Below are 26,042 nucleotides of genomic sequence, written 5' to 3'. Positions count from 1 at the left end.
AAACTACTAACTCTTTACATACATATGAACTAGATGATGAGACTTTAGAAAAGGCTAAGACTGAAAGTAAAAAAGTTTTCGAGACTTAACAGTCCCAGCTGTTACCCACGGCCCCTCTGCTTTTTTTTTTTAAGATTTTATTTATTTATTCATGAGAGACAGAGAGAGAGAGAGAGAGGCAGAGGGGGAAGCAGGCTCCCAAGGAGCAGGGAGCCCAATGTGGGACTCGATCCCAGGACTCTGGGATCATGACCTGAGCCGAAGGCAGACGCTTAACCATCTGAGCCACCCAGGCGCCAACGGCCCCTCCACTTTTAACAGAGGACCCTACCGAAGATAATCAACCTCCCTCCATGATAGATTTATTCCCTCTTAAAAGATCCTCTCTAGCTCTCTCACCTCTGGAAAAGGAACTCCGACGGCAAGAGGCTAATGATCTATTTATGGCTTTCCCCATAGACCGAACACAAGCTGCTGCTCCCGTCTGTGAGGGATTAGATTCAAATACCTTAAGGGAACTAAAGAAGGCTTGCCACTTGTGTGGACCCACAGCCCCTTATACTATAGAGATTTTGAAATCTTGGGCAAATTCTGGGGAGTGGATCCCTTATGATTGGCATATGGTTGCACGGGCTTGCCTTAAGCCACAGGATTTATTACAATGGAAAATGTGGTTATTAGATGCCACCTATATGAAAGCCTGGGCAAATCAGGCTAACCCAGCCATGCATCATATTTCTTTTGAAATGCTCACTGGCTCTGGCCCCTTTTCAGATGTTCGAGAGCAGTTGGTCAACACTCCATCTGCAGCCGCAGTGCAAGTATCTGAAATTGCCCTCGCAGCTTGGGGAAAGCTAACCCCTTCAGGGGAAGTGGGGCAAAGTTATATAAAAATTATGCAAGGGCCTACAGAATCATATACTGATTTTATTTCTTGGCTCAAAATGGCTATTGACCACCAAGTCAATAATAAACCTGCTAAAGAGCACTTGCTAAGACAGCTTGCTTTTGAAAATGCTGATGAGGACTGCCAAGCGGCCATTCAGCCACATAGGGAAACAGGAAACATTCTCGATTATCTTCGTCTATGTAAAAATATTAGCACTCTTACACATCAAGCTTGGATAGCCTCCCTTCAACTCATGGCCCTACAAAAACAACAGGATATAAAATGTTATAATTGTGGGAAAGTAAGACATGTCAAGAAGGAATGCTGTAAAACCCCCCAACCTAGAGCAAATTCTCTTTCTAATACTGCCCCTAGCCTCTGCCTTTGTTTCAGCAAAGGCAAACACTGGGCCAAAGAAGGCAAATCCAAATTTGACAGGCAAAGTAACCCATTCCCACTAAGGTCGGGAAACGGGATGCGGGCCCACCCCCGGCCCTGAACAACAACGGGGGATTCAATATGTCGCCTCTCCAGCAGCAACTTCCTGCTGCGTACATAAACCTTCCGTGTTATCACTCAGTCCCGCCACCCAGGGAAGTGCCACAGTAGATTTAACCACTCCTTTTACGGTAAGTCTTCACCCTGGTCTCAGCCCTCAAAAAATACCCATGGGTCATTATGGACCTTTACCAAGAGGAACCGTGGGTCTTGTGCTAGGAAGATCTAGCCTAAATCTTAAAGGAATCCAGGTGATGACTGGAGTAATAGATTTTGACTATGAAGGAGGAATAATGGTGGTCGCACAGACTTGGGTTCCTTGGACCTTTAAGGGAGGAGATAGAATTGCTCAGTTATTATTATTGCCCTATGTACAAATTGGTCAGTCCCACAGATCAGATGAAGAGGATTCAGTAGTACTGATACTCTCATGGTTAAATGGGCTTCATTATTGACTCAGACTGATTGTCCTTCTGTGACTCTTAAAATTAGAGGAAGGACTTTCTCAGGTCTAGTAGATTCTGGAGCCGATATTTCAGTAATAGCTTCCCAGCCTTGGCCTAATACCTGGCCCACGCAAGCAACCTCTAGTTCGGTAGAAGGAATAGGTTTTGTGATGGCAGAAGAAATTCGACAAAGTAGTGTGCCACTTAAATGTGAGGGACCAGACGAATTAGAAAGAATTATCCAGTCTTTCATCTTAAATACCCCCATTAATCTTTGGGGAAGAAACCTCTTGCAACAGTGGGGAGCCGAGCTAGTCATCTCCCCAAATCGACCAGTTAATCAAATCATGACAAAGATGGGCTATAAGCCAGGACAGGGCTTAGGCAAACAACATCAAGGAATCATAGAGCTTATCATTGCCCAAAGACAAACTCATAGGACTGGACTGAGTTACCATTTTTTCTAGGGGCCATTGAGGAAAAGAGGCCTGCCCCTATTAAAATAACATGGAAAACTTCTTCCCTGGTTTGGACTCCTCAGTGGCCCCTCTGATAGAAAAATTGCAGGCCTTAGAACAAATTATTCAAGAACAATTGCAGGCAGGACATATAGAGCCTTCACAATCTCCTTAGAACTCTCCTGTTTTTGTTATCAGAAAGAAATCAGGTAAGTGGAGGCTCTTAATAGACCTTCAGAATGTTAATCCCATCATGGAGCCCTTGGGTGCCTTGCAGCCTGGGTTACCCACTCCTACAGCCATTCCCAAACAATGGCCATTGATAATAATAGATCTTAAGGATTGTTTCTATACCGTAGCCATTCACCCTGAGGATAAGGAGAAATTTGTCTTTTCTATTCCCAGCACTAACAATAAGGAACAAATGAGACGATATCAATGGACAGTTTTGCCACAAGGCATGACTAATTCTCCTACCATGTGTCAGTATTATGTTGGCCAGGTCCTCAGACCTGTAAGAGATCATTATCCTCGATCCTATAGCATTCATTATATGGATGATATTTTGCTGGCATCACAAACAGCAACCGAATTACAAGATGTTTATCAGGCCACTTCCCAACATTTGACTTCTGCTGGTCTCAAAATAGCCCTGGAGAAAATCCAAACAACTACTCCGGCTTCTTATCTAGGCACTGTGGTAAATAGAACCGTAGTGAAACCTCAAACAGTGCAAATGCGTAGGGATACCCTCCTTACTCTTAACGATTTTCAGAAACTCCTAGGAGACATTAATTGGATTCACCCTCTCCTAGGGATTCCTACTTATAAATTACAAAATTTATTTAACACTTTACAAGGTGATTCTCTGCTTTAGATAGTCCTCACAATCTATCCTCAGAGGCAGAAGCCGAACTGCAGTTTGTTGAGGAGAGATTAAAAATTGCTTTTGCTTACAGGTATGATGATTCTCTCCCCCTGCTTCTTATTTTCCCTACCCCTCATTCTCCAACTGGTGTCTTAGCGCAAGAAGACAAACCTCTCGAATGGGTGACTTTACATACAAAAACTTCTCGAACTGTTACTCCATATCTATCTCTTGTCGCTTCACTCATCCTCCAAGGATGAAAGTATTCTATTCAAATTCTTGGTTTTGAGCCAGCACTCATTGTTTTACCTATCTCTTCCACATTTTTTAAGGAAGTCCTTCCTTTCTCTACTGATCTGCAAATATCTCTTGCTGATTATACTGGGCACATAGGTTGCCACTATCCGTCAGGTAAACTATAGGACTTCCTAAAGCGCACTGCCTGGGTTATAAATCGCGTAGTTTATAACGCCCCAATCCCCTCAGCTCCTACATACTTTATTGATGGCTCTTCCTCCGGGCACACCGGAGTCTGGGGCCCTGCTATTCAGCGCTCCATGAAAACACCTTACACTTCTGCTCAACAAGTCGCAGTTGCAGCTTTATTGTTCTTATTGCAGAATGTTCATTATCCTATGAATATCGAATCTGATTCTGCTTATGTAGTTGGCATTGTTGCGCCTTTGGAAACAGCTCTTATTTCCACAACTCATTCTATCATTAACCCTTTGCTTCAGGAATTACAATTAGAAATTCATTCTTGAACTCACCCTTTGTTCATTACTCATCTGCTCTCATTCTAACCTCCCTGGACCTCTTACACAGGGAAATCAGTCTACTGATTTATTGGCTACTCCTATTTTTTAAACTCCACAAGCAGAACATGCCCATCTTCATACCAACGCCAACCGCCTACATTCACACTATAACATACCCTTGCACTCTGCCAGGCAAATAGTCTCTTCCTGTCCTATTTGTCGACCTCTACATTTAGCTGATGATCCAGCGGGCATCAATCCCAGAGGCACAGCTCCTGATTGTATTTGGCAAATGCACGTTACTCATTTCCCACCTTTCAGACGTCTCTCGTATATTCATGTTACAATAGACACTTTTTCAGGATTTCTTCATGCTACTCCATTGACGGGAGAAAAGGCTGGGCATGTTATCTCTCATTTACTTGAATGTTTCGCTATTATGGGGTTAGCTACTTGTATCAAGACAGATAATGGCCCAGCATATACTAGCAAGAAAGTACGAGAATTCCTTGCAGAATGGCAAATACAGCATATCACAGGTATTCCTTATAATTCTCAAGGACAGGCTGTAGTAGAAAGGGCACATGCCACCATTAAAAAACAGCTCCATAAAACTATTTCAAAAAAGAAAAGGGGAATCTCTCCCCAAGACGTCATGGCACAAACCTTATTTTAAATTTTTTAAACTTACCCCGAGGAGAACCATATACTAGAGCTGACAAACATTTCTCACCAGCCTCAATCTCAACTTAGGATGCACCCATGTGGATAAAAAAATGAGGAAAATAATTGGTTGCCTGGGAAATTAATTACTCGAGGCCCTGGTTATGCTTGTGTCATTCCAGATTGATCCACTCGAGCAATTTGGATACCTTTTCGGAAAGTCCGGCCCAGGACCCGTGATAAAGAGAACAGAAGAGGTCTCTCAAGCCACTGTAGGGATTGACTACCCAACCCCCTGTCCGAGAGATGGCAACACTCTCCTTGAAGAGACCTCAAAAACAAAAATTGCCCCCGACAACACCCCCAACTTGGGGGCAACTGAAGACCCTCACTCAGAGGGCAGAGCGAGTCCTGGAGATGACCAGATCTACCAAAACCCCTGAACATTTGTTCCTGGCTATGTTAGCGGTGGTGACATGCACCTCTGTGCAGTATGGATTCCATCCTTCTTCTCCAGGCCCATATGGGGGTCTGGATCCCGGATACCGTACCCTCAAAAAAAACAAATCAGTGCCCAAAATCTCCATCACAGTGCTTACAACAGCGGCTAATTTGAAAAAAGAAAGGGGGAGCTGTAGGAAACGGAATGCCACAATGACCACTGGTGCATGTTCACTCAGACTCTGAGATCTCTGAGAAAACTCAAGATTGCAGGGTTAGAAATAGCCCAAAAGGATCACTGTGAAATGTGTGTGGTCAGTTCTAAAGTACGCAGCAGAAGGAACGTGTGTGGTCAGTTCTAAAGTACGCAGCAGAAGATGTTTTGTAGATAGGAAGCCAGCTGTAAACAGCACACTGTGCACTCCCCTCTTTGTTCCCTTGTCCTGTAAATTCTGTTTTAAAGATTCTTACGTGCTTGACTAATCCTGTATACATGGAGGAATGTGCCTTACTATGCCCCTGCTGTAGAAGGCATATAAGAGTATGGAAAATAAACCTCGGCACCTCGGCTGTTTGCTCAGGGTCCCCTGTGCCTCGCTATACTGTCATCTCTTTTTCTCAGTTCGTTCGCTGCCCCAGGTCCCCGACTCTCTGAGGTCGACAGTGGGGGACTGTGTTGGTCCACTGGGGGAGAGGCCTACTGCATTGGCTCATAGTCCAACCTGCCCTAGTAAAGATGCCCTTGCAGGGTGCAGGGTGGTGGGGTTTGGTGTAAGTGGCTCCAGCCTCCACTGGGGGTTCTGTGTTGCTTGCTGAAGTCCAACTGTGCTAGTGGGTGTGGGGGGGTGGGGAGGGGAAGATGGTTTCATCCTGCCCTCTCACCCCGGGGAGGGGAACTTGCTCCTGCCACTGTTCAGAAAGTTCTCACAGAAAAGCAACAATCTCCCCTCCTTTGCCTCAGGTTTCCATCAGATACCTGCCCTCAACCTGTCTGTGCCCAGAACGCCAGCATGACCAGCACCTCAGTTCTGTTTTATCTCTGGTGCACAGATGGGATTCCAAACTCCAAATCTTAAAGGACCTGGCGAGGTGGGGACCTACTCTCCTCCCCTGGAGGAGAGCCTCACAGCATTTCACCAGGCATCAGTCTGTCCCAGAAAGGCAGTTGCACAGCCTTGCAAGTGCCTGGAGTCTATGGTGAAGCATAGCAAAAAGCTGCAACCAGGTTATCTGACCTGTGTGCATGTCTCTGTCCCCTGCTGTTGAATGGCCACTCAATGACACCTGCTAGGTTTCTTGTCTTTGGAAAGATGTTATAGCCTCTTTCAAATGAACTGCAGAAAGGGGAACATTCTCTTCCAGTGCAACCCAGGGGATGCCCACACCATGCTGTCCACTCTCTGCTCCAGGCCTTTATGCTCCCTTTCCCCGGGAGCACTCCAGTAAATGGTGTGGACTTCTAAAACCTCAGAATTTGAGCTCAACTGTTTGCAAAACCTTGGTATCGTCAGTTCCTCTCAATTCCTCAGTCAATGGTCTTGAAGTGTTTTTCTTGCATGAACCTGACACACTGTTCTTTCTCCCCCTCTCCCCCTCTCTCACTGTCTTCTCTCCATGAAAAGGGCTCCCTCCCCTCTGCAGCACCATGGCTTTTCTTTCCCCCAGTTCATGTCTCTGCACCTCGCACTTGCCACTTTCTCTCCCTCTGATTGTACAGATTGTTATTTTAATTCTCAGATTGATTTCTTAGTTGTCTAAAATGATTTGATGTTGATCTAGCTGTGTTTGAGGAAGGAATAAGGCAAGTCCAGGGTCTCCCTACTACTCTGCCATCTTAACTTCTTACCCCTCCTAAATAATAACTTTAAATGAAAAGGGTCACTATACTCCAAATAAAATACAGATTGGCCAAGTGAATTTAAAAATTGACTCTACTGGGGTGCGTGGGTGGTTCAGTCTGTTAAGTGGCTGCCTTTGGCTCAGGTCATGATACCTGGGTCCTAGGATTGAGCCACACATCAGGCTCCCTGCTCAGTGGAGAGACTGATTCTCTCTCCCTCTGCCTGCCACTCTGCCTACTTGTGCTCTTTATCTCTCTGTCAAATAAATAAAATCTTAAAAAAATGACTCTACTATAGGCTGAATAGAAGAAGTACACTGCAAAATAAAACATAAGTTGAAAACAAAAGTATAAAAAAAAATCATGCTAACATTACTCAAAAAAGCAGAAATGGCTTATTACTATCAGAAAAACTTCATAACAAAAAAAATTCTAGTGGCAAAGAGGCACATTACATAATTATAAAAAGATAAGCCCACCAAGACATAGCAATCCTAAATGTGTATTCAAATAACAAGAGGGCTTCAAAATACGTGATACAAAACCTGGCGAAGCTGAAAGGAAAAATAGATGAATTCATAAATATAGTTTGATATTTCAAATTCCCATTGCCAGTAATTGATAAAATTACTATATAGAAAATTAGCAAAGATATCGAACTCAACAACATATTAATTAATAGGATCTAATTGATATCTATGGAACACTTTATTTAATAACAGAACAATACACATTCTTTGCAAGTGTCCATGGAATGTTCACCAAGATAAACCATGTCTTGGATATTCAACTTCAACTTATTTTTAAAAGTTGAAATAATACAAATATTTTCTCTGATCATTATGGATACAAAGTAGATACGATAATAGAAAGACAACAGGAAGATCTACAAATACTTGGAAATGTTCTTAAAAATGTATATTTAAAGAAACCAAGAAGAAATTCAAAAGAAAGAGGTCAAAGTGAAGTCTAAAGAAAATAAAATGTTAAACAGAACTAGATGAAAATAAAACACATAAAAATTTTGGGATATAACTACAGCAGTGTTGTAAAGGAAATTTATAGTACAAAATGCTTACATTAGAAAAAAAGAAAGAAAGTCAAGAAAGGAGGAAAGGAGAAAGAAACCTAACACAAGCAAAAAGAAATATATAGTAAGAGCAGAAATCAATGAGATTGCAAACAGGAAAATAATAGAGAAAACAAACTATTAGCTAGTTATTCAAAAATTTTGATACAATTCATAAATCTCTAGCAGAACTGAAAAAGATACAAACAGAAAAGACACTGATAGCCAAAATCAGGAGCAAAACAAAGATTTCAACCCAGAACTAGCAACTATCAAAAAAAAAAGAATAATATAAAAAATATGGTATTTAAATTGGGCAGTTTAAAAGAAATGGACCAATTCTTTGAAATTCACATATCACCAAAATGCAACTAAAATGAAACAGTGTAAATAGTCCTATAACAATTAAGAACATATAATTAATAATTAAAAATCTTCAAACAAAATTCCAGTACTAGATGGTTTCATTGGACATTTCTATAAAATATTTATGAATACCAATAGTACACAATTGTTCAATTACCTTCTATTCATATTATTGGTGAAGGAGGGGCTCCCACCCAAAATAATAAGAGATGGCAGAACACCCAACACCCAACAATGGACAGATTATATTTGCAGTTTATTAGTGACATATACTCACATCCTGGGGAAAAAGAACATGGCAAACCATGCAGGGCTGCACAAGGGTTGTACTCAGGAATAGATTGAACCAACAGAGGTTGTGGAAGGCAGGCTTTATAGTAGTTAAAGGGTGATGTGATCTTTGTTTTTGTTTGTTTCGTTTTGTTTTAGAAGTTTGCAATTTTCTTGTTTGAATAATTTCAAGGGCACACAGTAAAGTGAAACCCATTAGTTTGAGGACTGGGTGGGTGACAGATGATCTGGCTGATAGAGGAACTAGCTAGGTCAGGAAACTTTCCCTCTGGATTGGGGGTCTATCTGGTGAAAGCAAGACAATGGTTAAGCTTTTGAGGCCATATGATCTTCAAAGTTAGAAAGGCAGCATATGAAATTTTAGTGCTTATAATACAACAGCTTCTTCCAGAAAATAGGTGAGAACACTTCTCAATTAATTATATGAAGTCATTATACACTAATAATAAAACCAGACAAAAGCAGGGACAAAAAGAAAGTTACAAACCAATATCTCTCATGAACTTATATGCAAAAAGTAATCAATATAATATAAGGAAACTGAAGTCAGCAATGTATAAAAAGAATTATGCAATATGACCAAGTGGGATTTATTCCAAGTATGCAAGATTGGCTCAACATTAAAAAATCAATCAATGTGGCAGGGCCGACACAAGCTGCTTAACTTGTTTGGAGGAAGTCCCATAGCCTTGTGCTCTGGTGAGAATGCCCTTCTCAGTTAAGCTGCCCCATTCCCAGTGCAGCAGGCCCCTCCTCAAGAAGACCAGCACAAGCCATTGCCCACATCACATCTTTAAAACCTGGAGTTTTAAAGGTCAGCAGGCTTGTCAGGGATAGAACCAGGAGGGCACTGCACTGCTCCTGGAGAGAAGGGAAGCAAAAAACCTGGAGGCAGACAGTGTGGGAACAACAATCTAAAAAATGCCTGGGACACACAATAGGGAGAAAATTTTCTCTTTTCAGAATGCTTTCCTGAGAGCAGCATGCACAGACACCCCTCTCTGGGGAAAATGGGGCTAGTTGGTGTTATTTCCCTCCCTCCCCCAGCATAAAAACAGAGATGCCGACAAGAAACAGCATAGGGCCAACACAGCCTCCCTAACTTACAAGTCCCACACCCCTGTACTCTGAAAGGACTGCCCTTCTCAGTCAAGCTGCCTGAGTCTCATCATTACAGTCCCCTTCCCCAGAAGACCAGCAGAATCCACCACCTAAACCACATCTCCTGACCAGATTCTGCAGGGCTTCTTTTCATCAGGTCTCATTGAACAAACAGACAAGTGCACACCTAGTTAAAACTCATCACATTCTGGTCAAGGACCAAATACTGCTCACTGCAGACAAGGAAATCCTCTGCAGATGACTGGCCTGAAGAATAAAGCAGCCAAAGCACAACAGCAGAGCACACACAACACACACCAGAGACATTCCGTGAAGCACCAAGCACTGAACACTATGTGATCTCTTCTTCACAAAACCATTACTCTCAGAAGCAGGAAACAGCTAGCTTTTCTAATACAGAAGAAGGTAGAAACTCAGACAAAATGCCATGATGAAGGAATTCATCTAAATGATGAACTTAGAGACAACAGTATAAGGCCATGGCCAAAGATCTAAATGAAACAGATGTTAAGTAACAACTTGATGGAGAATTTTAAACAACAATGATAAGGATACTCATTGGATTTTGGAAAAGAATAGAAGAAATAGGGAGACACTTACCACAGATATAAAGGAGTTAAAAAAGAGGGGCGCCTGTGTGGCTCAGTTGGTTAAGCATTTGCCTTCAGCTCGGATCATGATTCCAGGGTCCTGGGATTGAGCCCCACATCGGGCTCCTCACTCTCTCTCGCTATCTCTGTCTCTCTCTCAATTAAAAGAAGAGTTAAAAAAGAATAAATCAGAAATTAAGAATGCAATAAATGATTTGGAAACAAGTTTGATGCAATGAACAACAGTCTGGAAGAAGCCGAGGAAAGAATTAGTGATACAGAAGACAAAATAATGGAAAATGATGAAGCTGAAAAAAAGAGAGAAAGAAGATCTATGGAACATGAGAATAGACTTAGGGAACTCCATGACTCCATAAAATGTAATAACATTCAAATTATAAGAGTCCCAGAAGAAGAAGAAAGAGAAAAGTGGCAAAAATGTTATTGGAGGAAATAATAGCTGCAAATTTACCTAACCTGGGTAAGGAAACAGACAACCAGATCCAGGAGGCACAAAGAAGTCCCATCAAAATCAACAAAGGCAGGCCAACACCAGGACATAATGTACTTAAATTTGCAAAACAGAGTGATAAAGAAAAATAATCTTAAAAACAACAAGACAAAGAAGTCTTTAAATTACAAGGGAAGACCCATAAGGCTAGTTGGAGATTTCTCAACAGAAACTTGGCAAGTCAGAAGGGGGTAGCATGATGTATTGTAAGTGCTGAATGGGAAAAATCTGTAGCCAAGAATACTCTATTCCAAAAGGCTATCATTCAGAATAGAAGGAGAAATAAAGAGTTTCCTAGACAAACAAAAACTAAAGGAACTCTTGACCACTAAACCAGGTCTGCAAGAAATCTTAAAGGGAACTTTATCAGTGAAAAGGAGAGACCCAAAGTGACAAGAACAAGTATCAGAGAAAGTCTCCAGAAACAATGGCAAAGCAAGTCATAAAATGGCACTAAAAACATATCTATCAATAATTACCCTGAATGTAAGTGGACTAAATGTCCAATCAAAAGACATGGGATGTAAGAATGGATGAGAAAACAAGATCCATCTGTATGCTGGTTACAAGAGACTCATTTTAGATTTAAAACACATGCAGAGGGCGCCTGGGTGGCTCAGATGGTTGAGCGTCTGCCTTCGGCTCAGGTCATGATCCCGGGGTCCTGGGATCGAGTCCCACATCAGGCTCCCTGTTCCTTGGGAGCCTGCTTCTCTCTCTGCCTCTCTCTCTCTCTGTCTTTCATGAATAAATAAATAAAATCTTTAAAAAAAACACATGCAGATTGAAGGTGAGAAGATGAAGAAAATTTTATCACAAAGATAGACATCAAAAGAAAGCCAGAGTACCAATATTTATATCAGAAAAACTAGATTTTAAACAAAAAACTGAAACAAAAGATGAGGAAGGGCACTATATCATAATAAGGGGGAAGATCTGACAAGAAGATCTAACAATTAAAAAAAAAAAAAAGAAGAAGATCTAACAATTGTAAATATTTATGCACCCAACATGGGAGTATCCAAATGTATAAAGCAATTGATAACAAACATAAAGGAGCTCATTAATAATAATACAATAATAGTGGGGGACTTCAACACCTCCCTCACATCAATGGAGAGATCATCCAAGCAGAAAATCAACAAGGAAACAAAGGCTTTGATTGACACACTGGACTAGATGGATTTAACAGATATATTCAGATTTCATCCTAAAACAGCAGAATATGTATTTTTTTCAAGTGCACATGAGACATTCTCCAGAATAAATCACATACTGGGTCACAAATCAGGTCTCTACTGCTACAAAAAGACTGAGATCATACCATGCATGTTTTCAGACAAGAATGCTATGAAACTTTAAGTCAACCACAGGAAAATATTTGGAAAGACCACAAATACATGGAGGTTAAAGAACATCCTACTAATGAATGAATGGGTCAGCCAAGAAAATTTAAAAATAAATAAATAATTACATGAAAACAAATGAAAATGAAAACATGATGATCCAAAACATTTGAGATGCAGCAAAAGCGGTCATAAGAGGGAAATATATAGCAATATGGGCTTACCAAAAGAAGCAAGAAAAATATTAAATAAACAATCTAATCTTACACCAAAAAGAGCTAGAAAAAGAGCAACAAAGTTTAAAGTCAGTAGAAAGATGGAAATAATAAATATTAGAGCAGAAATGATATAGAAACTAAAAAACAATAGAACAGATCTATGAAATCAGGAGCTGGTTCTTTGAAAAAACAATAATAAACTGATAAACCTCAAGCCAGACTTATCAAAAAGAGAAGAGAAAGGACACAAATAAATAAAATCACAAATAAGAGAGGATAAATTACAATCATCAACAAGAAATATGAACAACTATAAGAATATTATGAAAAACCATATGGTAACAATTTGACAACTTGGAAGAAATAGATAAATTCCTAGAAAAATATATACTAATAAAACTGAAACAGGGAGAAATAGAAAACTCAAACAGATTGATAACCAGCAAAGAAATTGAGTTAGTAATAAAAAATTGCCCAGCAACAAAAGTTCAGGACCAGATGGCTTCAGAGGCAAATTCCACCAAACATTTAATGAATTACTTCCCCTTCTTCTCAAAATATTCCAAAAAATAGAAAAGGAAGGAAAATTTGCAAACTCATTCTAGGTTGCCAGCATTACCCTGATAACAAACCAGATAAAGACTCCACTAAAAATTAGAACTAGAAACCAATATACACCTGATGAACATGGATTCAAGAATTCTCAATAAAATACTTGGAAAACGAACCCCACAATACATTAAAAGAATCATTCACCACGCTCAAGTAGAATTTATTCCTGGGTTGCAAATGTGGTTCAATATTGGCAAATCAATCAATATGATATACTACATTAATAAAAGAAAATATAGGAATCATATGACCATTTCAATAGATACAGAAAAAGCATTTGACAAATTGCAGCATCCATTCATGGTAAGAACCCTCAAAAATGTATGTTTAGAGGAAATATAATTCAACATAATAAAGACCATATATGAAAACCCAAAGCTAATATCATCCTCAATGGGGAAAAACTGAGGGCTTTCCCTCTACATTCAAGAACAAGAGAGGGGTATCCACTCTTATTGCTGTTATTTAATATCATAATGGAAGTCCTAGCCATAGCAATCAAACAAGAAGGAATAAAAAGCATCCAAATAGGCAAGGGAGAAGTCAATCTTTCACTATTTGCAGATGCATGATAGTCTACATAGAAAACTTGAAATACTCCACCAAAAATCTTTTTAGAAGTGATACACAAATTCAGTAAATTTGTAGGATACAAAATCATTGTTACAGACATCTGTTGCATCTCTGTACACCAATAATGAGGCAGTAGAAAAAAAAGGAACTAAGAAATCAATCTCATTTATAATTGTACCAAAAACCAAAAGATACCTAGGAATAAACCTAAACAAAGAAGTGAAAAACTTGTACTCTGAAACTATAAAATACTGGTGAAAGAACTTGAAGAAGACACAAAGAAATGCAAAAACATTCCATGCTCATGAAGCAGAATAACAAATATTGTTAAAATGCCTATACTACCCAAAGCAACCTACACATTCAATGCAATCCTCATCAAAACACCACCAGGTTTTTTTCAGAGAGTTAGAACAAACAACCCTAAAATTTCTATGGAACTACAAAAAATCCCAAATAGCAAAGCAATATTGAAAAAGAAAGCAAAGCTGGATTCCAAACTTCAAGTTATATTACAATGCTGTAGTGATCAAAACAGATTGCTGGCACAGAAATAGGCACATAGATCAATAGAACAGAATAGAAAATTAAAAAATGAACCCACAAATGTATGGTGAATTAATCTTCAACAAAGCAGGAAAGAATATCCAATGGAAAAAAAGCAATCTATTCAACAAATGGTGTTGGGAAAACTGGACAGCAACATGCGAAAGGATAAAACAGGATGATCTGAGTATACATACCATACACAAAAATAAACTCAAAATGGATTAAGGATCTAAATGTGAGACATGAAACCATTAAAATCCTAGAGAACACAAGCAGTAATTCCTTTGACATCCGCAGTAGCAACTTCTTACTGGATATGTCTCCTGAGGCAAGAGAAATAAAATAAAGAAATAAACTATTGGAACTTCATCAAAGTAAAAAGTTTCTGCACAGTGAAGGAAACAAATCAACAAAACTAAAAGGTAACCTACAGAATCAGAGAAATATTTGCAAATGACATATGTGATAAAGGGTTACTATCCAAAATATATAAACAACTTATACAACTCAACATCCAAAAAATAAATAATCCAATTAAAACCTGGGTGGAAGACATGAATAGACATTTTTCCAAAGAAGACATCCAGATGGCCAACAGACACAAAAAAAGATGCTCAACATCATTCACCATCAGGGAAATAGAAATTAAAACTGCAATGATCTAACATCTCACACCAGGCAGTATGGCTAAAATCAACACAAGAAACAACAGGTGTTGGCAAAGATGTTGAGAAAAGGGAGCCCTCCTACACTGTTGGTGGGAATGCAAACTGGTGCAGCCACTCTGAAAAACAGTATGGAGGTTCCTCAGAAAGTGAAAAATAGAACTAACTTACTATCCAACATTTGCACTACTGGGTATTTACACAAAGAATACAAAAATATGAATTCAAAGGGATACATGAACCCCAATATCTATAGCAGCATTATCTACAATTGCCAAACTATGTAAACATCCCAAGTGTCCATGGACTGATGAATGGATAAAGAATTGGTATATGTATATACAATGGAATATTACTCAGCCATAAAAAAGAACAGAATCTTCCCATTTGTAATGATGTGGATGGGGCTAGAGAGTATTAGGTCAGTCAGAGAAAGATAAATACCATGTGATTTCACACATATGTGGAGGTTAAGAAACAAAACAAATAAGCATAGGGGGGAAAGGGGCAAGAGGCAAACCAAGAAACAGACTCTTACATACAGAGAACAAACTGATGGTTACCTGAGAGGAGGTGGGTGGGAGTATGTGTAAAATAGGTGATGGGGATTATGGAAGACACTTGATGTGATGAGCACCAGGTGTTGCATGGAAGTGCTGAATCACTACATTGTACACCTGAAACTAATATTACACTGTATTTTAACTGGATAACATTTTATCAAATATTACTGGAATTTAAATAAAAATTTTAAATAGATCAAAAAAAAATAGATCCATGTAATAGAAAAGGTAACCCAAAAATACAAAATCCATCCAAATCTGCCCAATTGATACTTGAGAAAGCAAAAGAAAAGAAAAATCAAAGGAGAAAGGATATCATTTTCAACAATTAATGCATGAGAAATGAGACATCTACAGGCAAAAACAAATAAATAAAAATGCATACACACATAACAACAACAACATCAATACCAGCAAAACCTCAAATCAAAGCAGAAAAAAACAAAATTTTGAAAAGCGTTCTCTATCTAAATGTCACACCATACAAAAATTAACTTGAAATTGATTATGGACTTGACACAGAAAACATTATCAATAGAATGAAAAATTGATAAATTGGACCTCATTAAAATTAAAAAAAATATTCTGGGGGCAGCTGGGTGGTTCAGTCAGTTAAGCATCTGCCTTCAGCTTAGGTCATGATCCCAGGGTCCTGGGATAGAGACCTGAGTCGGGCTCCCTGCCCCCACCCTGCTCTGGCTCTCTTTCTCTGTCTCTGTCTCTCTCTCTCAAGTAAATAAATAAAATCTTTAAAATAATATTCTGTAAAAGATAGTGTTAGGAGGATAAGAAGACAAGCTAAAGAATGGGAGCAAGTGTTCAAAAACCATATATCCAACAATGGAGTAGTATTTTGAAAATAACTTTGAAAACTCAACGGTAAAAATCAAATTAGAAATGGACAAAAGGCATGAAAAGATATTTCACAAAGAGGTTATACAGATGACAGGCACATAAGATATTCAACTTCATTAGCCATTAGAGAAATGCAAATTAAAACCATAGCTAGTTATCATTATAAACCTATCCGAATGGCTGAAATAAAAGAAAAATAGTGACAATACCACATTCTGGGGAGTATGTAGTAAAATAAGATAACTCATACATTGCTGGTGGGAATATAAAATAGTATAGCCACTCTGGAAAATGTTTTGGCAGTTTCTTATAAAATTAAACATGAAACTACTATAGACCCAGCATTGCACTCTTAAGAAATTTACCTGGAGAAGGGCATCTGGGTGGCTCAGTTGGTTGAGCATCTGACTCTTGGTTTTTGGCTCAGGTCATGATCTCTTGGGTGGTGGGATTGAGCCCCAAGTCAAGCTCCACACTCAGTGGGGAGTCTGCTTGAAGATTCTCTCCCTCTGCCCCTCCCCCCACTCGTGTTTTCTCTCTCTCTCTCTGTAGGATAAATAAATCTTTAAAAAGGAAAAAAAAAAAGAAATCTACCCAGAGAAATGAAAACTTATTTTCATATAAAAATATTTATGGAAATGGCAATAATAGCTTTATTCGTAACAACCCCAAGGTGGGAACAATCCAAATATCCTTCAATGTGTGAATGATTAAATAAAACTGTAATACTCCCATACCAACGAAAACTCAACAATACTCAATAATAAAATGAATGAATTATTAACACACACAGCAGCTTGGATAAGTCTCCAGGGAATTATTCTGAGTGAAAAAAGCCAATCATAAAGGTCACATATTATATAACTTGATTTATATAACATTTTTGAAATGACAAAATTATAAAAATGGATAACAGATTAATGGTTGCCAGCCATTTGGGATAAAAGTTGGGGGTACTGGTAATACATGTGGCAAAGAAAGGATGAGGGATCCTTGTGGTGATGCAGCTTTTCTGTACTAGTATCAATAACGTGAATTCCAATATTAAACTATGGTTTTGTAAGATGCTGCCATTGTAGGAACTTGGGAAAGGAGCACAAGTTATCTCTGTTATTTCTTACACCTATATGTGAATTTAAAATTATCTCAGCATAAGATGTTTAATTTAAAAAAAGTTCTCCCCCCACCAGTAATGTGATTGTATTACTTAAAATGGAAGAGAAGTGGAAGAACACACAGCTTTTATTTACTGAAGTAGTTGCTTGGGCTGGAAAATGTTACCCTTTCTGATAATGTTCCCTTCTGCATACTCCTTTGCTGAAATAGCATGCAGCTAATTAAGTTTGGAAACACAAATATATCTCAAGTTCCTGAGCTTTTTATATTTCTTCCAGCTACATGTTCAGAATTTTATGGTTTTTAAAGGATTATTCTTAATGCATATATTTCTCTGTAGTTGTTATATGATGCACTTTATTATTATTATTGTTATTATTATTACTATTATTTTATTTAGCTCAAACCTTGTGTTTAGCAAATAATAATTTGAGTAACATAAACCATAATAAAGAAACCATCAGGAACTTATGAGCTAGCAATTATTTTGCATAAAAGAAAGATAACAGACCAGAACACTCATGTATTATCTGTTTTGTGCTGCTGCAAGCAAACCTAGTTTGTAGAATTCCCTATGTTATAGCTATACTGTTTCTTGGTTTTTTTTTTTTATCATTTTGCATAATTATCACCAAGTATCCTGTATCCTATTTCTTTGCTCTTTCTTGCATGCAGAATATGTTTCCTGCAATCTGTTCTCTTTTCCCTGTCTCTCTTAAAGAAATCTGTTTGCATTGACACTGCATAGACAGTAGAAGAGTCCTGCTGGGTGCCCTCACCATAACCTGATTTCCTTCCTATTTGTTCCATGGGAAATGGTTACCTGCAGTGTTTAAACACATTTTTAGACTGCTGATTCAGAACTAAACAATTAAAAAAAAACATATAGAAATGGGATTTGCAGGATCATTTGGAACATTAGAGCTTTTGCTCAAAGCATTTTTGAATAGCAGAAGTAGTTATTTTTATAGTGACAGCAAAGTTTGGGATGCAGAAATTCAATTTTGTTATCATAGTCATGATATACTATGCATGACTCCTAGGTGACATTCCACATCATGTTGGCATGTGTAATTATTTTAAATGTTCTTATTCACATAATATACTTCTCACAGTTTCTTAAAACAATATATTTTATTTCTGAAGCATTTCTAATTATTTTTTAAAGATTTATTTATTTATTTGAGAGAGAGAGAGAGAGCACTAGCAGGGGGAGGAGCAAAGGGAGAAGGAGAGAGAATCTCAAGCAGACTCCCTGCTGAGCACAGAGCCTGACATGGGGCTTGATCTCATGACCCAGACATCACAACCAAGAATCAAATGTTTAACCAACTGTGCCACCCAGGCACCCATGAAGAAATTTCTAATTAATCCTACAGACACTTCAGTAGGCTCTGAAGAGCTTTTGAGATTGTTATTAAGCTTGGAATCATTTGAAGATGTGGTTATGGTTCAAACAAAAATTTCTCATTATCAGATAGCTCTTTGATGACCTCTGTGAAAAGAGATGCCAGGGTCTTGGTCATGTTCCTGAAGGAGAGGTAATCACTAAAGGGTAATTGTTCCCAGTTACTGTGAAACTCAAATGAAAGTCCAAGAACTTAATCATAAACACAATACAATCCAGCAGTGAGGTGAACTCGCACGGTTGTTCTATATTCAAGATATGCTAGTTAAAAGTAAGATTCATTGCCAGAGGTTGTTAAAGTAGCAATTATTAGCATTACCAAGGCTATCCATTAAATAAATAAATAAATAAATAAATAAATAAATATAAATAAATCTTTGAGTAAGAAATGTAAGTCATAGATTTCTAGGCCATTTAACCAACACAAAGATCCTAGAGTTCTAGTTATTGGAAGGTTAAATTTCCAATTGATTAGAAAAGATTATGTGTTGTGCCCATGCCATAAGCTAGTATATCAAAATAGTCTGTGGTGGTAATTTTTTCCTGGGATTGTGATTATGGAATGAATATTTATTCTTTCAGAAGTTTCAGGAATTTTTAATCATAAAATCTGATAGAGGTAGAATTCCATTAGCTTATGTTTTTCCATGTACCACTTGATCTTAATCACTTTGGTTTTATAGTAAGTTTTGATTATTGGTAGGGTAAGACTCTTACTTTATATTTTTTCTTTATAAAAACCTTTGCTATTATTAGCCCTCTGCACTTCCATGTACATTAGAATCATTTTGTTAATGTCCAAAAACTGTACCCTTGGCATTTTATTGTAATTTCATTAAATTTATAGACCAATTTGGATAGAACTGATACCTTTACAATATTGTCTATAGTGAACAAGGTATATCTGTACATTTACATTAGATCTTTTTAAAGTTTGAAGATTTTGTTTTTACTAAATATGGTAACTTTAAATATTCTAACAGTTGCTGGTGTAAATAAATAAGCGTTGGCATATTAATCTTGCATGCCATGAACATACTATATTATTTTATAAATTTTAATAATTTCTCTGTAGATTGTATTGGGCCTGTATATATGCACAATCATATAATCTTTCAATATTGAGTGCATTTTTCATTTCTACTCCTTTTTAAAAAAGATTTTATCTTTATTTGAGAGAGAGAGCACAAGCAGGCAGAGCAGCAGGCAGAGGGAGAAACAAGCTCTTCCCCAAGCAAGGAGCCCAGTGCAGGACTTGATCCCAGGACCCCGGGATCATGACCTGAGCCAAAGGCAGACACCTAACTGACTGAGCTACACAGGCATCCCTCATTTCTACTCTTAATAGCTTTATTTTTATTTTTACTTTTTTACTGGTCAAGACATCAATTTTAAAATGCAATAAAAGAACTGACAGAATATATTCTTTTCTTTTTCCAGACTTTAAATTAATTGCTTTCAATATATACCATTGACTGCAATGTTTATTTAGACTTTGAGTAAATGCATTTAATTAATTTGAGGAACTTTTTTTTTCTATTCCTAGCTTGCTTGAGTTTTGTTTTTTGTTTTTTGTTTTTATTTATTCATGAGAGAGAGAGAGGCAGAGGGAGAAGCAGGCTCCCAAGGAGCAGGGAGCCCGATGCAGGACTCGATCCCAGGACCCTGGGATCATGACCTGAGCTGAAGGCAGACGCTTAACCATCTGAGCCACCCAGGCGCCCACTTGCTTGAGTTTTTATCATGAAATAATGTTGAGGTTTTTTTTCTTTAAATGTTTTTTTGTACATATATTAAGAAGTCAAATGTCTCATATGTGTTAATGAGGAAAATTACACTAATTGGGTTTCTAAAATTGAACAAAATTTGTTAATAATATCCATTTATACATTGTTGGGTTTAGTTTGCTAATGTTTTATCATTCATTTATAATTAAGTTTTTTAATATTTTTGGTGTCCAGATTACACTTGTGACATGAAAACTGGATACTCCCTTCTTTTTACCTTAACTGTAAGGGCACATAAAAATTTATTTTTATGTTTCTTGAATATTTGCTATAAAATTTTTTTCTATATAATGATCTGGGCTTAGTATTTTGTTGTTTGTGAGATAACTTTAACTATGTATTAATTTATTAATAAAGAAATGTTTACTTTTTGCATTTTATATTGTTCAAGAAATTTTTTTCACTGTGATTAAATTTTCAAATATACTGATATAAACTTGCTCAAAATTTTGATTAATCTTTTCAGATGTTTTGACTTTATTATTTTTTCTAAACACAATTTTTGGCAATGTTGAACCTCTCCAATATATTATATATAAATTCTATTTTAGTTGCCTCAAGAAAGGTTTATGTGATTTTCATTTGCTGCAAGTTCTAAATACTTTAATATTTATTTCTGATTTATTCCTGTGTTTATATATATAAATTTTAATTTTTAAAATTTTTTTCTTTTTTTGGCAACTTGAGATCAACTTTATTTTATTTTTTTTATTTTTCATTATGTTCAGTTAGCCAAGTTTTTCATTATCTTTTTGTTGACTTCTTAATTATGTTTTTTCAGAGAATGTGTTCTTTATGATCCCAATTCTTTGAACTTTTTTGAGAAACTTACATTATAAGCTAGGATATAATTGAATTTTGGAAGTTTTTTTTCAAAAATATGTGTTTTATATTTGATGAAATTTCTTGTAATTTGTCGTATAAGTATTTCTACTCTTTTAGTTTTTGTTTAGTATAAATGATACTCTGCTGTATGGTATGGGTTGGATGTCTAGTTTGTGCAAGTACAATCTGAATGTCCCTGTTAAACACAATCTTGGAAATGTAGAGATCCCATCTTCACTCTATATTCCCATCAAGGAGAATGTGTAGAAGACAGGGTTGTTTAGCATTCAAGGTTGGGGACCAGGAGTGGGGTGGCCAACCCTGAGCATATCTCTTTTAAGGAAATGTGCTTGAATGACAGGCCTTGATTTCCTTGGAACATTGGCCAAGCAAGGAGGGAAAGGGCTACAGATAACTTGCTAGGCTAAGTTGCTGCATGATAAAAGCTTGAAGCATGTAGATCTCAGCAGCAGATGCTTTGTCCAGTTGGCTACTCCTGACTCCCTGTAAAAATGTTCCCCCAATAAATCTATGTCTCCATCGCAGTCTCAGAGTCATTTCTTCATCTTCACTGGACCATCATCCATCTTTGCCTTAGAGTCTGCTGGGGTGTTGAGACACAACATATTTTTTTAAGAAATTAAAAAAACAATATATATATTATTCTTAAATAATATATATATATGTTCATCTTAATGAACAATACAAGTTCTTTAAAATACTTTATTTCCAATCACCTCTATAAACTTGTATGATATTTTTGTTCTTTGTTTTAGTTTTATCTTATATTTTTTAATTCCAAAATTAGAAACCATTGGTATTGTCCTATCTTTAGAATTATTAAGCTAATCTTATATTTTTGAGACAAATATACTTAGTCATCTAATCAATTTAAAATATTGTTGATTCAATTTGTTAATAAATCATTAAATGATTTGCATCTAAGTTCATGAGAGATATTAATCTATACTTTTATTGTAATGACTTCTTCAGGATCAAAAGAAATAGGGTTATAAAATATGTTGAGAAGGGTTCTCATCTCCTATAATTTTTTTTGAGTGGATTTGTGGAAGATTTGTGTTATTTCATTCTTAAATGATATGTGGGCGTGGCGGTTTCTTTGTAAAGAGATTTGTGATGACAAATTCAGTCTTTTACTAGACAGAGGACTATTCACATTTTCAGTTTTATCTTCTGTCACTTTTAATATTTTCAAGGAATGTGTCTGTTTTAACTAGATTGTCTAACTTGATAGCATAAAATTGTTTATAGTATTCTTACTTTCTTTAACGAGTGCAGAATCTACAATGATAAACCCCATTTCTAAATAGTGATGATTTGTATTCTCTTCCTTATTACTGATCAAGCTAAGGGTTTGTAAATTCAGTCAATCATTTCGAAGAACTATATTCTGTTTTTTATTTCATGGATTTTTAACCATATCTTTAATATTCCTTTTCTTTTTCTTATTTTGGAATTAATTTTTCTACCTTTGTAAAGTAAAACATTAAATTATTGATTTAGACCATTTTTCTTTATGTTTTTACACTTCTTAAAGCTATACATTTTTCTTAAGCACTACTTTACTGCAACCCACAAATTTTGATATGTGTTATTCTCATTAAGTTTGAAGAATTTCTGATTCCAATTATTTTTTTTCTCTAACTCATGGAATTTATTGCATTTTCTCTAAATATCTTATTTTTCATGATTTTTAATTTTAATTCTGTTGTGGTTAGAGAACATACTCTATATGATTTTAATCTTTTTAAATTAGTTATTTTTTTTTAATAACCTAACATGTGGTCTGTCTTGGGAAAGCATTAAGTTCACTTGAAAAGAAAATGTATTGTGAAGGACTTAAGTGTAGTGTTCTGTAAATATTATTTAAGTCAAAGTGGTGAACAATAGCCACACTGTGGAAGGAGCCGAGATGCCCTTCAACAGACAAATGGATAAAGATGTGGTCCATATATACAATGGAATATTACTCAGCCATCAGAAAGGATGAATACCCAACATTTGCATCAACATGGATGGAACTGGAGGAGATTATGCTAAGGGAAATAAGTCAAACAGAGAAAGACAATTATCATATGGTCTCACTTATTTGTGGAACATAAGGAATAACATGGAAGACATTAGGAGAAGGAAGGGTAAAATGAAGGGGGACAGTCAGAGGAGGTGATGAACCATGAGAGCCTATGGACTCCGGGAATCAAACTGAGGGTTTTAGAGGGGGGTGGGGAATGGGTGAGCATGGTGATGGGTATTAAGGAGGGCACATATTGCATGGAGCACTGGGTGTTATATGCAATGAATCACAGAACACTACATCAAAAACTAATGATGTACTGTATGGTGACTAACATAACATAATAAAAATATATATAATTAAAAATTAAATAAATAAAAGGTATAATAAATCAAACAAAAAAAAACAAAGTGATGAATGATGCTATTTAGATCCTTTTTATCTTCATTTTTTGTCTATTTTTTTCTATAAAATGCAGTGAGAGAGAATGAGAGGGAGGTATTAAAATCTCTTATATTATAGTTTTGGCTATCCCTTCAATTCTTTCAATTTTTGCCATATTTATTGTGAGTCTCCATTATGAGGTACATGCATACTTCTGATTATCAATCTTCATGATGGATTATTTTATCATTATGAAAATGTCCCTATTTTCTCTTTACATCAAAGTCTATTTTGTCTCATTCCAATGTATCTTTGTTAGCCTACTGATAGCTTTAAATCTATTTTCCCATCTATTTATGTTTATATTTCATGTCATCTATTTTAGATAGTTATAGTATCCTCTACTTAGTAAATTCAATATACACAGTCTTTGGAGTCTCGGTTTTATATGTTTTTTCTGCTGATTCTCAAACAAGATGGCTTGTTTGTTTAGAGATTTATTGATTTATTGATTTATTTACTGTGAACTTATATTTGGTCAAACGTTATCTGTGGGACATTTTGAGGTGAGAGTTTAAATTGTATTCCTGTATAGGAGATTTTGGTTGCTCATGCCAGTTTTTTTTTTTTTTTCCCCACAATCAACACAGAAAAATGTAAACTAAAGTTTCAGCTTTGATTATCTTCTGCAGTTCTTCTCTAGACAGTGTGTGAATTTACACAGTATTAAGGGACCAGTCTTTGGTAAGGAACATTTCCACATTTTGGTTACCAAGGTATAGGTTCTGAAAATCGTAATTTCTTTTTTTTAAGATTTTATTTATTTATTTGAGAAATTGCGAGAGAGCGAGAGAAAGTGAGCGAGGGGAGGAGCAGAGAAGCAGGCTCCCTGCTGAGCAGAGAGCCCGATGTGGGGCTCGATCCCAGGACTCTGGGATCACGACCTGAACTGAAGGCAGCTGCTTAACTGACTGAGCCACCCAGGTGCCCCTGAAAATTTTTATTTCTAAACATTTTGTAACTATAGGCAGCATGAAGACAATGTTTCACTCATTGATTACAAACAGTGCATGCTACATCACTGGTTTGATAATCAAACTTCTACTTTTGGACTTGTACGTATTGTTCAATTGGGCTTTCCAAATCTTTCTCTTTTTGGAAATTTTATTTGTTGGAAGAATAAGGAGAAAAATTCTGGAGATATAGGGTGGGGTATCAATACAGAGACTTTTGATATACAGTTGCTTATAGAAAGGAACAGAGAAATTCCAGTCAAGATGGTAATATAGAAAGACCCTGAATTCACCTCCTCCACGGAACACATCATATTACACCCATTTCTATGGCAATTTCTCCTAAAGAAGAACTGAAGGTCAACTGAACAGATTCTGTACAACAAAATGTAAAGAGAATGGCAAAAGAGAACGATAGGAGATACAGAGACATGGTAACAAAGGGAACCCCTACCCTTAACACCGGGAACTGCATTGGGGAAGGATAGTACTGAGGGTCCAGGAATAGATTCAACTTTTCTTCAGCACAGAAAGCAAACAAACCAACACAGTTTAAAAGAACAACTAGTATATAAAAGAGCCAGCCCTAGAACTTGCCAAACAGCATGGGAGCTGCTTGAACTCTCTCTGGATGGAAGGGACTGACAGACATGGTCTATGCTTCCCCTCCACCTTGAAAACACAGACCAGTACATGGTCCAGGCAACTTAACCAGCCTGTCACATCAATGAACCCTAGGCCCCTAACACACCAGCCCCAGCAATTTCCAACAAGGTGGTCACAGGTGGTGTACATGGGGATGCCTCTGGTTAACACTCAATACAGCTCCAGTCTTCCCGCCAAGAGGACATAAGTACAAATTACCCCAGAACTCTCTAGGCTCACACCACTTTGGCTTCAGATGGTTTGCTAAGGCAACTTCAGAGAAAAGTGCTCTGGAACCTCCTGGTTGACATCTACTTTGGATCCATTTCCCCTGCCAGGGTGATCATTTTGCAGAGCACCCTGGAAACCCCTGGCATATGCCTACTTCATTTCTAGCCATCCTGTGAAAGAACTCCCAGCATGAAGTGAATAGGATACTCCAATGTGCACTCACTTCAGCTTCAGCTATCCTGCTAGAGTGTGCTCTACATGTTCCCCCATGTAGAGCTATGGGACCCCCCAGCCTACACCCGCTTCAGCTTTAGCTGTCCTGCCAGAATTCCAGCTGTGAAGAAAGCTCTTGGGCCTCCCAGTGTGAATCCTGCTTCAACTCCAGCCATCTCGACAGGACACCATAT

General features: G+C 37.3%; 1 protein-coding gene across 1 annotated transcript; it reads left to right on the top strand.

Moving 5' to 3' along the window:
- The first annotated feature begins 353 nt into the window (after positions 1-353).
- On the top strand, positions 354-1,388 carry LOC148163060 (endogenous retrovirus group K member 8 Gag polyprotein-like). Its single transcript, XM_088028553.1, has one exon. It carries the CDS (start codon positions 354-356, stop codon positions 1,386-1,388), a length of 1,035 nt encoding a protein of 344 aa, XP_087884679.1.
- The last annotated feature ends 24,654 nt before the right edge of the window (positions 1,389-26,042 follow it).

This window comes from Eumetopias jubatus, unplaced genomic scaffold, assembly GCF_037043125.1.
Source record: "Eumetopias jubatus isolate StellerSeaLion01/CBP00866 unplaced genomic scaffold, mEumJub1_p1.0 scaffold_11, whole genome shotgun sequence".
Classification (NCBI taxonomy): Eukaryota; Metazoa; Chordata; class Mammalia; order Carnivora; family Otariidae; genus Eumetopias; species Eumetopias jubatus.
The sequence above is the reverse complement of the archived record's forward strand: the minus strand, read 5'-3'. Positions and strand labels throughout refer to the sequence as shown.